This window comes from Heptranchias perlo, chromosome 18 (assembly GCF_035084215.1).
Source record: "Heptranchias perlo isolate sHepPer1 chromosome 18, sHepPer1.hap1, whole genome shotgun sequence".
Taxonomy (NCBI): domain Eukaryota; kingdom Metazoa; phylum Chordata; class Chondrichthyes; order Hexanchiformes; family Hexanchidae; genus Heptranchias; species Heptranchias perlo.
The window spans coordinates 22,093,781-22,109,864 of NC_090342.1; the positions used below are offsets into that span (position 1 = coordinate 22,093,781).

Consider the following 16,084-nt stretch of genomic DNA (forward strand, 5'->3'; position numbering starts at 1 on the left):
ACTCGGCTAACTAACCCGTATTTTATCGCAGCTGAGCTGCGGACATTCGCTGAAAATGGAGGGGACGTAGCGTGAAGCGGAGCACTTTACAGAAACTAGCCCCACCCAGATGAGCGTCACCTCGGCCTCGGATCAGCGACTCCTGTTTCCCTTCAGTAGCAGGAGGGCCGAGGGAACCATGGTGGTACCGGAGGCTTTCGGCCTGCGCGCCAACGGGCGGCTGGTAGCCGGGCTCCTGGTTAACCTGTTCGCTTCCATCTGCATCGTCTTCGTCAACAAATGGATTTATGTGCAATACGGCTTCCCCAACATGACCCTGACCCTGGTGCACTTTGTGATGACCGGCCTGGGGCTGTACATCTGCCAGAGACTGGATTTCTTCTCCCCAAAGAGTCTCCACCCCGCCAAGATCCTGCTGCTGGCGCTGAGTTTCTGCGGGTTTGTTGTTTTCACAAACCTGTCCCTTCAGAATAACACAATCGGCACTTACCAGCTGGCCAAGGCCATGACCACACCAGTCATTATAGTCATACAGACTGTCTACTACAAGAAGACCTTCTCCTCCAAGATAAAGTTGACATTGGTAAGAAACAAGAAGATTGAAATAAACTCCTAAAACTTTGACTGAGGGGGGAGAGAAATGCTTGCATATTATTTATTATCTTTTAAACTAAACTACTGTACCATGAAAATTGGGAAACATTTACCTCTTGTAACTTTCGTAAAGTTTGAAAAGTTGATGCTTTGAATCGAAATTGGCCTCCAGATTGAGACTTGACAGTCATGATAGTTGACAGACACAAGACATTTTGTTATTAAGGTGAAACTATTTCTATAAATACAGACTGAAGCCTGCAACTGACTTATTTCATTGACAATAATACTGGACAAGCCAGTGATGTTTTGACTTCAACCGTACATACTTATGTAAAGATTTATCCTAAATTATTGCAATTTTTAATTTGGAATTGTTACAAAGAATAATCTTTTAAAAAAATTAATTTCTGTTCATTATTGTAAGGCTGTTTTCCAGGAATTAGTGCAACATTTGGATGAGTAGGCAGCAAACTTGCTGAAGGTCTTTGCCATTGCTGTTGTGTCTACAGTTGATTAAGTGTATGAGCATGGTCCAGGTTCATTGCCTTTTTAAAAAATCATTCTCCTCTTTGGTGCCATCTTATCTTTAAGCAAATGTACAGCTCCACTTGGTGATTCCTAACAATAGCTGAATGTATTGTCAGTTTTGTTGGTCAGCAGCCTATATTTACACAGTTTGTAACCTAGTTTCTTAACTTTCCAGTTTTCAGGCTTCATTTTCTCATGATTTCAAATGAGTTTTATGATGAATGAAGACTCCACCCCCCTCCCCCTTCCCCTTCCCCACCCCCCTCCCCCTTCCCCTTCCCCACCCCCCTCCCCTTCCCCACCCCCCTCCCCCTTCCCCTTCCCCACCCCCCTTCCCCACCCCCCTTCCCCACCCCCCTTGGCGGCCACAGTGCTAAAACAGACTCCCAAGTCTAGATCATGTATCATTGGACTATAATACAGGATATTTTTATTCTTGAGAAATCAAGGTGAAGGCCAATGCTCATAGTGCAGGGCAGTACTGAAGTTAAATAGAGCAGACTGATTAAATAGCAAAGCAGTAATTAGGTAATGCCAAGCTTAGAATATATCTGTAGCAATTGTAGTGGGTGTAGATTTAAAAATCTATGAAAGTGCCAAAAAATACTTAATTTAAAAATAAACGTACAGAATATTCAGTCTTCTCAAAGAAATGTTATTTTTCACATTTCTCTAAGGGCTGCATAGAATACTCTGAAAGCAATTGCCAAAACAGAGCGACATCATAATGTGTTGAATTGATGAGCATTTGTTTAATACTAACTGGCATGATGTCTAGCAGGTGAGCGTTAGCTGTCTAGACTTAGTGTTTTCAAGTTACTTTGAAGTTACATTTTGCACTGCCTATCCATTGGGAGTAGAATGAGAATTATGTGCACCTAAAGTGGAAACCTGTTTACCACAGATACTCTAGTTCGACAGGTTTGTGCTGGAAGAGAACCTCACAAGATAGCAGTGTGTTTAAATTCAGTTTGCAAGCTATATCAACTGCCAATCTTCCATTTTGCGCATTTGTAAAAATCTGTTCTAATATGCACCTTTTGCTTGCTGGTATCCGAGACAGGGATATGTTACTAATGTTAGTTATTTAATTGCATCTTTAATAATTCAGTTGGTACCATCACAAAGCATTGGTGGTTACAGTAAATGCAAACTGATAAAAATCAGTCAACAGAATCTAAATTATAAGCACAATAGTAAACTTAATGTAAGCATCACAATATTGGCATTAGTGAAGCTTTGCTTAGTAAAAGTATAACAGTTACATTCAACTGTTGAATATTACAAAATATGGACTCATTCTTGCATAAAGACTGAAGTACTTATGCATGAGAATCTTACAACTTAAATCTGGTCAATTTTGATCTACATTTTATAGCCTGGACATATTTCCCCATTTTAAAATGATTTGCAGAAATTTTTAAAATAATTACTGAAATAAGTCAAGGATTATATGGTTTTAGAGTATAATCTATACCCAGAGGAAATAAGACAGGCAATCAAACCACTTTAGGCCAAAACCTTGAATAACATAACTGTTCCGCACAGTACTGCCTTTTCTAACATGCATTCATCGAATAAGATATGTTTAATGTTGTTTAAAAATGAATACGTGTGGAATTTTTATGACTAAGACTTTAACACAAGGGTAAAGTAGCAGTGAATGAATGACTAGTACTGTGCTTTTCATGGCAGTATTTTCAAAAGATTACTGTATGTTTGAACCAACATTTTTGCACAGCTCACCTATCACAGATGTTGCAACTTAACAGTAACAAAGTGAAGATACTTGGGATAAATCATTTGAATTTTAGATGTATCTCCATCAATAAAATTAATGTGAGAATTCTTGAAATCTGTATTTTGCAATATATTGCTTTCAACTAATTTATCAGTAAATTAGTATTTAAATATTCTGAAAGATCATTAAAAAAAATCTACAGCTTTAAATACTCCGAAAGATACAGTTTTAAAAAATCTAGAACAGCAATTGCTCCTTTTCCTCTAAGCAAAAATTCCAGCTATAGATGTTTAGTCTATTGTGTTTAGTCCATCTCTTCTGGAAAATCTAATAGTTTGTACCAGCTGTAAGGTTGTAAATGTTAAACCTGATCTAACCATCTCCTATTTACTTCTTACAGATCCCTATTACATTGGGTGTAATTCTGAACTCTTACTTTGATGTGAAGTTTAATTTTCTAGGAATACTTTTTGCAACACTTGGTGTTTTGGTTACCTCCCTCTATCAAGTGGTTAGTAGTTCTTATTTTTTTTTCCTTTTGTGGTTTTGCAAGTAATTAGTACTAAAATACTTTTTAATGCTAACAATCTGAACTTCCAGGTTGTCAACAGTCTGATGTTTTGAGGCGACAGCAGAATGATCAAAAGTACTTTAAGAAGAACTTATTCAAAGATAATGACCAGTTTTACTATTTCAAGTGCTTCCATGAACACTTTTTAAAACCTTATTTTGGAAATTAGAATTTATTTAGAGGGAAATATTTTCAAAGTATTTTAAGTGATTCGATTGGTTTATTTTTTAAAATTGTTATGTTCTCCTGAGCTCCTTGGGTCGTTTTACTACGTTAAAGGTGCTATAGAAATGTAAGTTGTTGTTAAGTAGTCATTCAGGATTGGTTGGTTTAATAATTCCTTTCATTGGTCATGTTCTATGTGCTTATTGTGCTTTTAGTTCATACATTTCCTATCTTTTCATTTCTGATAGGATTAAAGTAAAACGGCAACAAATCAACAAAATGTGATAGCTTGACATCATGTGAATGTTGGCAGAGCAAGTGTTGTTCAAAATTTGTGACACAGGAAGTGTGTGCCACGTGTAAGACTTTTAACATAGCTGGATTACATGTGGCTCCACGATTCCTGACAATTTGGCCCTCAAGGCCTAGGAAACTCAATTCTATTTACTTTTATTTCTTATTTGTTGGTTTGTCCTATTTCTGGGGGCCTGGAGGTTTAGAAAGGTCTATTCTTATTGCTGTTATCTTAGCAGTGGAGAAATCGTAGATCAGAACACCAAGTGCTGTTAGTATTAGTAAAGTGAGTCATCTGCAAATTAATGTGAACATGAATTTAAACTCTGTGTGTTGCCTTTGAGGCTCTATGGTACGCACTTGTGTTGCCCACGAAGACAAAAAAAAATGTTGGACCCTCCTGCACTAGGGTGCTAAATTGTGGAATTTAAAGGAAAATTGCCATTCTTGCCCAAGAGTATTACACTCTCTGGCTCTGAGATTCAATACATTATTTAATGTGCCACACAGAACAGAAAGATCCTTAGATTAGTCTCTGATCTGCGCTGAGTTAGCTGATGCTGGCCATGGCAGGATTCCTGCTACTAATTGCTATCCAAAGTGAAATTACCTTTCCTAAAAGTCTGTTTAAGGACTTCTACCATAAATATTATATGTTGGAACTGGCATTGCAAAATATTTATTACCCTATTGCTGTTTTGAAAATGGATGTTTTGTTTCTCACCTTGGATTACAAAGTGCTATGTTTCTTTCTTTTAGACCACACCAGTTTATTACTATTGCTGTAGATATTTTTTAGTATCTGTCTGTAATTAAAGCTCGTGCATGTAACAAGTCACACATTAAATGTGTAAGATGGTACATTAAATTTGCCTGATGTAGGAAAAAAATTAAAGGGCTGGTTGTCTGATCAGGTGCTCCCAGCAAGGAATGGCATGCAGCTTCTGATTTTCCGTCTGTTAATTTAAATAGATAGAAAGTCTAGGTATGAGAGTTTGCAACTTCTCACCCAGCACTTCTTGCGAGTGTGGTCTCTTGCCATAGAATGCTGGATCCGGGAATTAGCCAAGTGTCGTGTTTTTTTAAAATTTGGATCAGATAAGCAACTTGACAATACTGATTTACCAAAATATAGATCAACAGAGATCCCACGAAAAGCAACCACTTCAAAGGCTGCAATTTCACCCACCCACATTGCTGAATTTATTTTTCCAAAGTGGTTCCAGTCACTCTTTTGATTAGAATCCAGCTGAGTATATAGCAATGTAAATAACGTAACAGAGCCAGTAAAAAATTCCCCATAAATCATTAAACTTACCCATATAGTTGTCTGGTATTTCACTGCCCTACTGTTACTGTTTCTTTCCAAACTATTATCTGTGCTTTGAGGTAGGAGGGAGGGGGCGGATCGACCTGAGACTTATTTTCTCTTTGCCTGGAGCTTCACTTCAGCTTTGTTTCCTGTTCCTTCATTTCCAATGGGCCCCAATCGTGCATGTGTGACCTGGGACACTATTTTTCACACATGCGCAATCTTTGACAACCCCTTTACATTTTTTCTTTCTCTGCCATTTTTTTTTCTGCACTCCATTGGCTTTCGATCCACTATTACTAAATAATAAACACATTCATTCAAAACTTTTAAATTACTGCTTGATAATTTGTGTAACATGAGGATTCTTTGTTACTTACAGTGGGTGGGAGCTAAACAGCATGAATTGCAGGTGAATTCTATGCAGCTCCTATACTACCAGGCCCCAATGTCCTCTGCCATTCTCATGTTCGTTGTTCCTTTTTTTGAGCCAGTGATTGGAGAGGGAGGAATGTTTGGAAACTGGTCTGGTACAGCATTGGTAAGATTTCTCTAATATTTGGCATCATTATTCATGCAACTTTTACATTTTGGACAAGGGTTGAAATGTGAGAATTTCTTTTTTTGTTAAGTATGTTAATAAAAAAGCTGAATATTGTAGAACATGTAAAGCTATCCAAAACCAAAACTATAGCATTTTTGTAATATAAGTAGAACAAGAATGATGTGCAGAGAATATTTTTTTTGATGAATTTCTGTACACTCATCAAGGTACGGTATGTTGGTGCTTGGGGTAACAGTTATGTTGGGTGCTCTGGCAGTATCACTCACTCATGTATTAGCTGTATCACAGACACAGAGTAATAAAGCTCCATGTTCTCTGTCCAACAATGTACCTTGAACCCTGACCTCAAAAGAGCATCCTTGCTGCACCAAGGTGAATTTTTTTATTTCTCCTACTAGCCTTTGTTGTGACCTCTCTGAATAAAACAGGCAATTTAATTACAGGTTATGTGCTGTTTGCACACATCCTCAAGATCTTGGACTGAGAGTGGCCAGGCTCACTTCATGTAGGATCCTTATACCAGCAGAGAGGAGACTTTCATCCCATCAGTCTGCCTGGATAATTAATTGTCAGCAGACATGTGAGATGGCTAGATGTGTGCATATATTTTTAATACTAACTAAAGTGGCAAAGCAAAACCAATTTTGGCTCGAGGTGAAATATTGCATCAAGAGCCAAGCATAAAATTGTCAACTTGAGCCAAGTCAGTAAGATATAATCTCTTTGAAGCAACTAATCAAGCCCCTGCAATCTGCTAATTACTTCAATGCCATTGCACTTATAAAACCAGAAATAATGGGAGGGTTGTAATATTGCAGAGTGCTAATTGCAAGCAGAGTTCATATATTCAATTCTTAGCTCCAGTCATCACAATGAAGTGCCACACCATCCAGAGGGAAGTATTTTTTAAATAGTAAACACAATGGGCTGCAAAGTAGCTGGCTGCCTCCATCTACGAATCTGCTCGCCTTCCATTGACAACTTTGTATAATTTTAAACTTTTATCACAAGTAGGCTTTTAGTTTAATAAAACAGAATATGTTGGACTAAATAAAAATTGCATTTGAAAAATAGGGTTGTTTACTTTAATTATAAATCAGTGTGCTTTTTTTTCTTCTATTACTTGTATATAATGTGTTTTAAAATTACAATGTAAGCTTTATCTTTTACAGATAATGGTGTTCCTTTCTGGAATAATTGCCTTTCTGGTAAATTTGTCAATTTACTGGATCATTGGAAATACCTCGCCTGTTACGTATCCTTCTGCATTTTGTATTGCTGTGAAGTCATGCCAATTTAATATGGTGCTGAAATTTAATCTTAGGTATTTCCAGATTTTTGTTTTCTTTTTCACATATGGATTATTCCAATCTTATTAAAATTTGGGTTGGTTTGAGTGTGGGCAGATTCTCCCATGACCTAACGTATGCATACATTTTCTTTCTCTCGAATGTCTGCATGAAACTCGTTACCTGCCACTCAGAGGGCAGTTAGATGATCTGCCTTAATGTTTTTGCCAATGTTGTTTTGTATCCAGTTGGGCATTTCATGTATTTCCCTCCCATTGGGAAGTACCTAGCCTCCAGTTGCCACTTCCCTTGGTGGTATGATTGTAATTAGGAGTTCATTGTGTAAGGAATCACTCGTAGATCTGCATCCTACAATTACATGGGCACAGTACGTTAATGTTCCAGCACACTACGCTGATAACGCTTGCTGCACTTGTGAACATTTTCACAACAATGCTGCCTTTTAAACTTGTCTGAATCATTTCATAGTATGTTTATGCAGAAGCCTTATTAGCTACTTTCTTATAAAGGAGACTGATGGCACTCAAAAATGAACTATACACTTAAGCAGATAGATTCGGAATAATTGAAGGATCTTAATGTGAATAAATAAAAGGAGTAATGAAATGTGTACCCGATGAAAGGATGTCCATTGCCAAAGGTGGAAAAAAGGTTTGGATGTGATTAATGACTATTCACTGAAGCTTCCGAAGGATGTGAATCTGTTAGCTTATCAGATACTAGGATGTATTTCAAAGATATTTAAGTTGAAATAAGTTTTCTACACCTTAGCTAAACCATTGGTGAAGCTACATTTGAAATTTAGTGTACAATTTTGAAACAACATTGACGCATTGGAGAGGGGACAGAGATAAGTACAAGGCTAATTTTGGGACTTTGAACTCTAACTTAAAAAGAATTACTTGCAGAACTAAACTTTTAATTTAGGAAAACAAAGCTTATGATCCCAGTCTTTAAAATAATGGGAAAAATGAATGATGTATATGTGAACAGGCTATTTAAGCTGGGTACAGACTAGATGATATGGGTATAAGGTTGCCTTGGGCAAGAATATGAATTTGAGGAAGTGCTCTCACTTTCCTGCCCCCCATCCCACATACAGATTAGTATGTAGAGTAAAATCTTAACTAGTATTTGGAGAAGGGCAAACTGCATGTGGACTATGCAATTTTCAGCTGTGGAAAGCAACTGTTGCGGTTTGACGGTGTAAGTGTGGTTAGCTATTTTGGAGTTGGTCAGTTACCTTTCGGCGCTAGGGAGATATTTGGCACAATGTTTCTTCGTGTGATTGAATAGTTAGGTGAAATCTAGAACGGGGCAAAATCTCTCATTACTTGAATTCTTATGTTTCTCACCAAGCAGGACAAAATGTAATCTGTTCTAAAGCATTGTTTTGTTCCTTGACACAATAAATTCCAGATACAACATGTTTGGACATTTCAAGTTCTGCATTACCCTATTGGGAGGGTATATCTTGTTTAAAGATCCCCTTTCACTTAATCAGGGTCTGGGGATTCTGTGTACATTATGTGGCATTTTGGCTTACACCCATTTTAAACTTGGTGAACAAGAAGAAGGAAAGAACAAGTTGGCACAAAGGCCTTAAAAAAACAACCTCTTCTAGATGAATGCAGTATATATAATATTTTTTAAAAGTGCTGCTAATAAGCACCTATTCCTAGGTACTTGATAAAGTGGGAGGAATTGCAATTAAATACTACAGTTTTACCACAGAAAAAAGGTTTCGCTGTTCACAAACTGAAATTTATGTAAGTGATCAATTTTCATGTGCCATATTTTGCTAATTTTTGTAATTAAAAAAAATGTTGCCTACTTTTAAGGATATCCATTGCAATTAGCACGTGTCATGCCCAATTCATTCATTGTTCTATTTGAAAGTATGTTGAAATGGTCACTAATGTCATTAATGGACTTATCCTGCATCTATAAAGTTGCTGAAAGGAGTTCTGGAACGTGGGGGAAAAAATCAATGGTATAAATAGTATTGGGAAAGTTTGTTTAATCATGTATTTTTGGAAAGTGGACATTTACAACATACAGTTAACATTTCCAAACATCTGATGTGTGTGTTTTGAATGTCCAATATATTACACTGGGCAATTTATTGTGTGGGGGGAATAAACCTATTTTTCCACTACTCGTTATTCTATGTATCGGTGATGTGGACAAGGAAAGGAATATAAAAATGGTCAAATGCTATTTTCTGCTGTAAATCGCTGGTAATTTCCATGGGAAGATGAGACTAAACTGCTTGGGTTTTCTGTTTGTAATGCTGATGGTAACCCATTCGTTTTAAATGAGTTACCATTGGCATTGTGATTGGAAAAACTTGGCCAAGGTTTCTTGCAAGTTACATCTGTATAGACCAGCCTTAATGTGGTTTTACAAAGTAAGGAGAAAGTGATTCTTGTCCATCTTGAAACAGGAGCCCAACCAATAAATACAAATAATTGTGATAGTAAAAACAGTTCAAAATGGTTGTGACTTTTCTGGTAACTAATGATATGTGCATTGATCTGACACAAATGTGCTTGGAGCTTGTTGAAATTCTATTACAATTGTGCACTGAGCTCTACGTGGAAAAATACAATTATTTATACAATTTTTAAAAATCTAGCCCATTATAATTTTAGCTATAAAAGGCAGCTCAGCAAATAATTTAAAAAGGAATAAACTAAAGTGTCATACTTTTTTGACTCCTTCAAAGAGAAAAGATTGCCTATTGGCACTAGAGAAAATATCAAATGTAAATATTGTTGAACTGTTCCTACAGCAGAAGCTAATTAGTGATATTTAGGATTGCTTGATTTAATCACACCAGCTGATTCCAGTAACATTTCAAGTTGCAAACAGAACTTTGTTTAAGTACTTTGTTTTTTTTTGAGCCTCACTTCATTACAATATATGGGTTAAAAATCCAAGATTTGTGCTGTCTCATCTGTTTGGTTTATATTGTCTATTCATAAATTTCTGTTGGTAAATAATGGATTTTATATAAGTCAGCACTTTTGACAAGAATTCTACTGACCAGTAATCATGCTAAATGGCTTCTATTATAAGAAGACATCATGTCTACAGAATCGATAATTAATCATAGCACCAATAGCAGTGAAACTGCATACATATTAAATCCCTATGCAATGCAAGTGGATTTTTTGATGTTTCAAATTCATTAGATATTCTAATTTATGCACTGATACTAGTCCATCATCATCTTCTGTATACATTAATAGTTCCGTAATGACCAAAATGAACTTAATTTTGGCAGCTTCCCAACTTTGTTTAGAAAACATTTTTGAAAAGTTTTATCATAAAAGCTCTTGCTTTACCAGTGTTCTTTTTGGTTAAGTGCTGTATATTGATAATGATATTTATGATAAAAACAAGGGAACAAACAGCATTTTTGTTTAAAATAGAAAAGATATTGTGAAAACTTGACTGTTCGTACGGTGCTCCTTACTTGTACTGTGATACAGTTCAATGAAAATGTGTGGGTTTTAAGTCCATGATGTTTACAGCAACGTCTATAAAATAGTATATTCGTATCAAGTGACTTGCTTTCATGTTTTCTTGACTTTTCTCTTCTAACCCAATACTGTTGGGAGAGGATATAAAAAAAAACCTTTATTATTATATATATCTCCCGCTCTCTCTCTTTCTCCCCCCCCCCCCACCCCCCAAAACAAAATCTGGACAAGAAAGGAAAAAGACAAAGCCTAAATGGTCTTGCTTTGATGGTAATGAAGAGCAAATATGGCACACTGAATCTGTGTCCTAACTTAGAAACAAAGCATAGGTCTTCAATTACATTGTACAAGTATTAGAATATGGCATGAAACTTCTTTCAACTGTTTTCTTAATGGACGCATAAGAACATTGGAGCCTACGGTAGTCACTTTGGGACATTCCCAAAAGCAAGTACACAATTTTGCTAGTTTGATCAGTTTCAGGTATTCATGTATGGAGGGATTGACCAGGCAACTGAATTGAGAAGCTATCAAGTACAGTGCATAAAGTATGGGCAAGTTGCTTTTAATGGGGAAGTACATTCTAATAATTGCCTCATGATCTTAAATGTAATCATAATTTCAGTCATTTCTTGTTTTCTCACTTTATAAGTGATGGTTGGAAACAATCTTGGAGCAGACATTTTGTGTAGAAATTCTGCTCCTGTAGTAGGCTAGTGGTAATGGTACTGGATTTTCAAACCAGAGTTCATGAATTCAAATCCCACCATGACAAGTTACATAGAATTAAATAGAAATTACAACGAGCTGTTCGGCCCAACCAGTCCATATTGGTGTTTATCCTCCAGATGAGCAGTAGTCCTAATCCCACGTACTTGATCTGTTCTCCTATTTCTTCATTCCCCTTTTCTTCAACAACCTGTCTAACCTATTCTTAAATGTCGACATGTTCTCTGCTTCAATCACTATCTCTGATAGTATATTCCACGGTCTCACAACCCCCCATGTGTAAAAAAAAGTTCTCCTGCTCCGTCCTAAATCTCTTGCATTTAATCTTGTTTTTATGTGCCTTCTATCACAGGACACAGTCTGTTTCTATCTACTCTGTCCCATCCCTTTGTAATTTAACAAATCACTTCATAATTTCTGCTGTTCTAATGAAAACAGCCCCACTTTTTCAAGTTTTCATATTAGTACTTCCTTATACTAGGCATCTTAGTGAATCTGCTGTATTCTCTCTCAACATCCTTTTTATAGTCCAGAGCCCAAAACTACACACACTACTTCAGCCGTGATATTACTGAGGTTTTATATTGATTCACCATTACATCTCAACTTCTATATTCTATACCTAGTCATAAAACCTAGTATTCCATTAGCTTTTTTTTACAAAGTATAATCATTACTGTTTTTTAAAGCAACATGTACCGGTTCACATTTACTGACATCAAATTTAATTTGCTACTTTTTTGCCCATCATCTCAATATCTCCTTGCAGCTTCCTTGGGTCCTCCAAAATTATTTACTATGCCTCCTATTTTAGTCACCACTCTCTCTAATACTATATCCAATTCACTGATGTACCCAGTGAAATGAAGCGGTCCCACATCAGAACCTTAGGGGACATTGCTAACTGCTTCCAACCACTCGAGAAACTGCCCTTAACTCTGACTCAGTTTCCTTCCTTCTAACCAGTTTTTAATCCAATTTGCTACCCCACCCCTAATTCTGTACCCCTGAATCTTCTCCAATAGTCTCCTGTGTGGTACCTTGTCAAAGGCTTTCTGAAAGTCCATGTACACCACATCCACTGTTTTCCCCCATCCACCACATCTCTCACCTCCTTAAAGAACTCTATATTAGCTTCATCAAATTGAAGTCAATAAATTTAGTAATTTGTGGGCTAGTACCAGAAAATGACCATGAAAGCTGCCAGATTGTCATAAAAGTTCAACTGGCTCACTAACCTACCTCTACCCAGTCTGGCCTACGCATACTGTGGTTGACTCAATGCACGCTGAAATGGCCTAGCACGTCACTGAGTTGTAAAGCAACCCCTACATAGCAGAACTATAAGAAAAATATGGGACAAACCTATCAGCAGCAACCCAGGCATCAGCCCAGGCCAAGACTCTAGCAATTCCAGCCCAGTCTCAACATTGCAAAGTCCTCCTAACTAACTTTTGGAACTGATACCCAAGTTGGGAGAGTTGTTTTACAGGCTAGTCAAGCAACAGCCTGACATAGCTATACTGCCAGAGTAATTTTATTCAGCCAACATCCCAGACTCCTCTAACACTGCTGGGTCAATTGAAATTCTGAAGATGGAGAATGATATTTTTGTTGGGTAAGGGTATCAAGGGATAAGAACATAATAAATAGGAGCAGAAGTAGGCCATACGGCCCCTCGAGCCTGCTGCGCCATTCAATAAGTTCATGGCTGATCTTCGACCTCAACTCCACTTTCCTGCCTGATCCCCATATCCCTTGATTCCCTAAGTCTAAAAACCTATCGATCTCAGCCTTGAATATACTCAACAACTGAGCATCCACAGCCCTCCGGAGTACAGAATTCCAAAGATTCACAACCCTCTGAGTGAAGAAATTCCTCCTCATCTCAGTCTTAAATGGCTGACCCCTTATCCTGAGACTATGCCCCCTATTCTAGACTCTCCAGCCAGAGGAAACAGCCTCTCAGCATCTACCCTGTCAAGCCCTCTCAGAATCTTATATGTTTCAATGAGATCAACTCTCATTCTTCTAAATTCCAGAGAGTATAGGACATAGAACAGTGGCAGGTAAATGGAATTGAGGTCTAGATCAGCTATGATCTCATTGAATGATGGAACAGGCTTGAGGGGCTGAATAGTCTACTCCTGTTCTTATACTCCTAACACAGTTCTGGTCATGTTTTGTGCTACTGGCAGGCTAGACCCACCAAGGTGGGGACACAGTGGTATACAGTCAGATGGATGTGGCCCTGAGAATCTTCAACAATTGCGTCTCAACCCATGAACTCTTATGGCTTAAGGTCAAACAATGCCAAGGAAGCCTCCAACTGATTACCAGGAGCAGTACCAGGCAAACCTTAGAATGAGGCACAGACCTAGTAAAGCTACAAAACAGGATTACCTGTATACAAAACACCAAAATCAGAAAGCTATAGATAGAATTACACAGTGCCTCAGAAAATAGGTCAGAGCAAAGCTCTGTAGCCCAATCACATCCAGTCAAGATTGGTCGTCATCAATCACCAGCTGGAAGAGGAGTCTCCATGAATATTCCTATCCTTAACTGTGCGGAGCCCATCATGTGAGTGCAGGAGATGAGGCTGAAGTGTTTGCAAACATCTTAAGCCAAAAGTGCCAAGTGGGCAATCTACTCAGTCTTGTGCCAAGGTTCCCACCATCATGGATACGAATGTCCAAACAATTTGGTTAATTCTTCTACATTTGGAAGCACCTGAGTATACTGGATACAGCAAAAACTGTGGGCCCTCATAATTTCCCAGCTGTAGTGCTAAAGACCTGCAGACCAGAATTAGCTAGCCCTCCCCCCACCCAAGCCATTCCAGAGCATCTATCACACTGGTATCTACCTGACGATGTGGAAAATAGTCCACCTATGTCCTATCCATAAAAAAGTAGGACAAATCAAACCCAGCCAATTGCTGCCCTATAAGCATTTGCCCAATCACCTGCAAAATGATGGAAGAAGTCATCAGTAGCACTATCAATTGATACCTACGTCTCAAATCACCTGCTTGTCAACACTCCATTTGGATTCCACCAGAACCACTCAGCTCTAGGCCACATCACAGGCTTGATCCAAATATGGGCATGAGTTGAATGGCCAAGTAACAGTGAGGAATAGTTGCCCTTGACATCGAGGCTGCTTTTGACAAAGTATGGCACCAAAGAGCCCTAGCAAAACTGAGGTTCATTGGGAAAAACCTCCTCAGTGGCTGGTGTCATACTTAACATGCAAAGATGGACGTAGTTGTTGGAGGCCAATCATCGCAGTCCAGTATTCTGGCATAGGAAAACATTAGTGCCTTCTTCCCCTGTGACACATGCATGACCTTTCAGACCTCTGCATGTGCAATCTTGTGCTCTGGGAAGTGCCAGCTCTGCAACTGGCCATTTCAGTTAATTTTATTAAAAATATCCAATTTGCTGCCGTGAGTCCTTAACCCAATTCCTCCAGTTCCAATGCTCAAATGGTGAAACAGGAGTTCCCCATGTTTCTAAAAATGTTAGAAATGATTATGAACATTTTTCACAATAGAAACAGTGCTTATAGGTGCTTTTGATAAACAATACCCTGGCAAAGGCATGAAAACACTTTCCTTTTCCTATTGCAGAAAACGACTGCATAATCTATACTTGAGTACAACTCAAAGCCTGTGTTTTCCTATTATGAAAGCTATATAATATTTTCATTTGTAGCATGCTAGTAAACCATATTTTATCAGAGATTAGACATGTAGCCTAACATAAATGTCCTTATTTCAAAATTGACATAATTTACTATCTTGTTTAAAAATACAGAGAAAAGTGATTGAGTATAGAAGGCACTTCTATATGTTCCATAATCACTGATGAACAGGGAGAACATGACATCAACACACAGAGCTCCAGCAATGAAATGCAAATTGAGGACAAGTGATTTTAGACTCCTTGCCCCTTGCCCCCCGCGCCCCCCCACCACCCCCCCCCCCCACCCCCCCCACCCCCCCCCCACTTGAAGAGAGCTAAGTTAGGTACATTATGATGGTGCTGAGTGGACCAAGAAATACCCCTGCACGTACTCTTTTTTTTACAGTCAACAAGGGTATTATAGTGCCTCTCAGGAAGATGGGTAAGATTGCTGGACCAATGTAAAGACGTTGCGCCAACATTAATGAATGCTAATCTTAAAGTTCTTCTCTGACACTGCCTCCTTCACTCAGATGGAACACCAAATGGTTGCCCAAACCTCCAGAAGTCTAGAAGAATTGCAAGTGACCTGGACCCATTTTCTAAATATGCACAAATAAACTGAATGTATAAGCTGTGTGGTAAGAGGTTTGTTCTTCCTGCAGCCCCCCCCCCCCACCTTCCCAATTTACAATTAGTAATACCCATTGCATATGAAAAATACATTTTTTAAAGTAACAATTGTACTCTATGATCCATACTGTGTTTATGAATTAATATGCAACTCACTTTCAAATTAGTAGTTTGCATATGCTTTATTAATGCCTCAATAATTGATTGTTTCTTTGTAACTCTTCTAGAATTGTATGTCTGTTTGAGCTAGTCAAGGCAAACCCTATGACCAATATCTTTTATCAATTGTATTTATGTTCATCTTGTGCAATACCTGCAAAAACAATAAAAGTCGTTTTTAAAAAATGGTCTTTTTCACAATGAATGCTGAGAAAGTATGGTGCTATTATTTAGAATTGTATCAAACATTGTTTCTAATATTTTGACATGAGTCAAACAAAATAACTGAGTATTTTAATAATG

At 37.9% G+C, this 16,084-nt stretch overlaps 1 protein-coding gene across 1 annotated transcript; it reads left to right on the forward strand.

The window, feature by feature from the left end:
• On the forward strand, positions 1–10,653 carry slc35e3 (solute carrier family 35 member E3). The gene is made up of 5 exons (XM_067999510.1): positions 1–583; positions 3,267–3,377; positions 5,591–5,749; positions 6,946–7,028; positions 8,503–10,653. The coding sequence occupies exons 1-5, from the start codon at positions 110–112 to the stop codon at positions 8,687–8,689; spliced, it is 1,014 nt and encodes a 337-aa protein (XP_067855611.1). The 5' UTR covers positions 1–109; the 3' UTR covers positions 8,690–10,653.
• The last annotated feature ends 5,431 nt before the right edge of the window (positions 10,654–16,084 follow it).

Coding starts and splice junctions, on each gene's coding strand:
- slc35e3 (XM_067999510.1), top strand. CDS start 110: ATGAGCGTCACCTCGGCCTCGGATCAGCGACTCCTGTTTCCCTTCAGT. Junction 3,378..5,590: donor TTACCTCCCTCTATCAAGTG/GTTAGTAGTTCT, acceptor TGTTACTTACAG/TGGGTGGGAGCTAAACAGCA. Junction 5,750..6,945: donor ACTGGTCTGGTACAGCATTG/GTAAGATTTCTC, acceptor TATCTTTTACAG/ATAATGGTGTTCCTTTCTGG.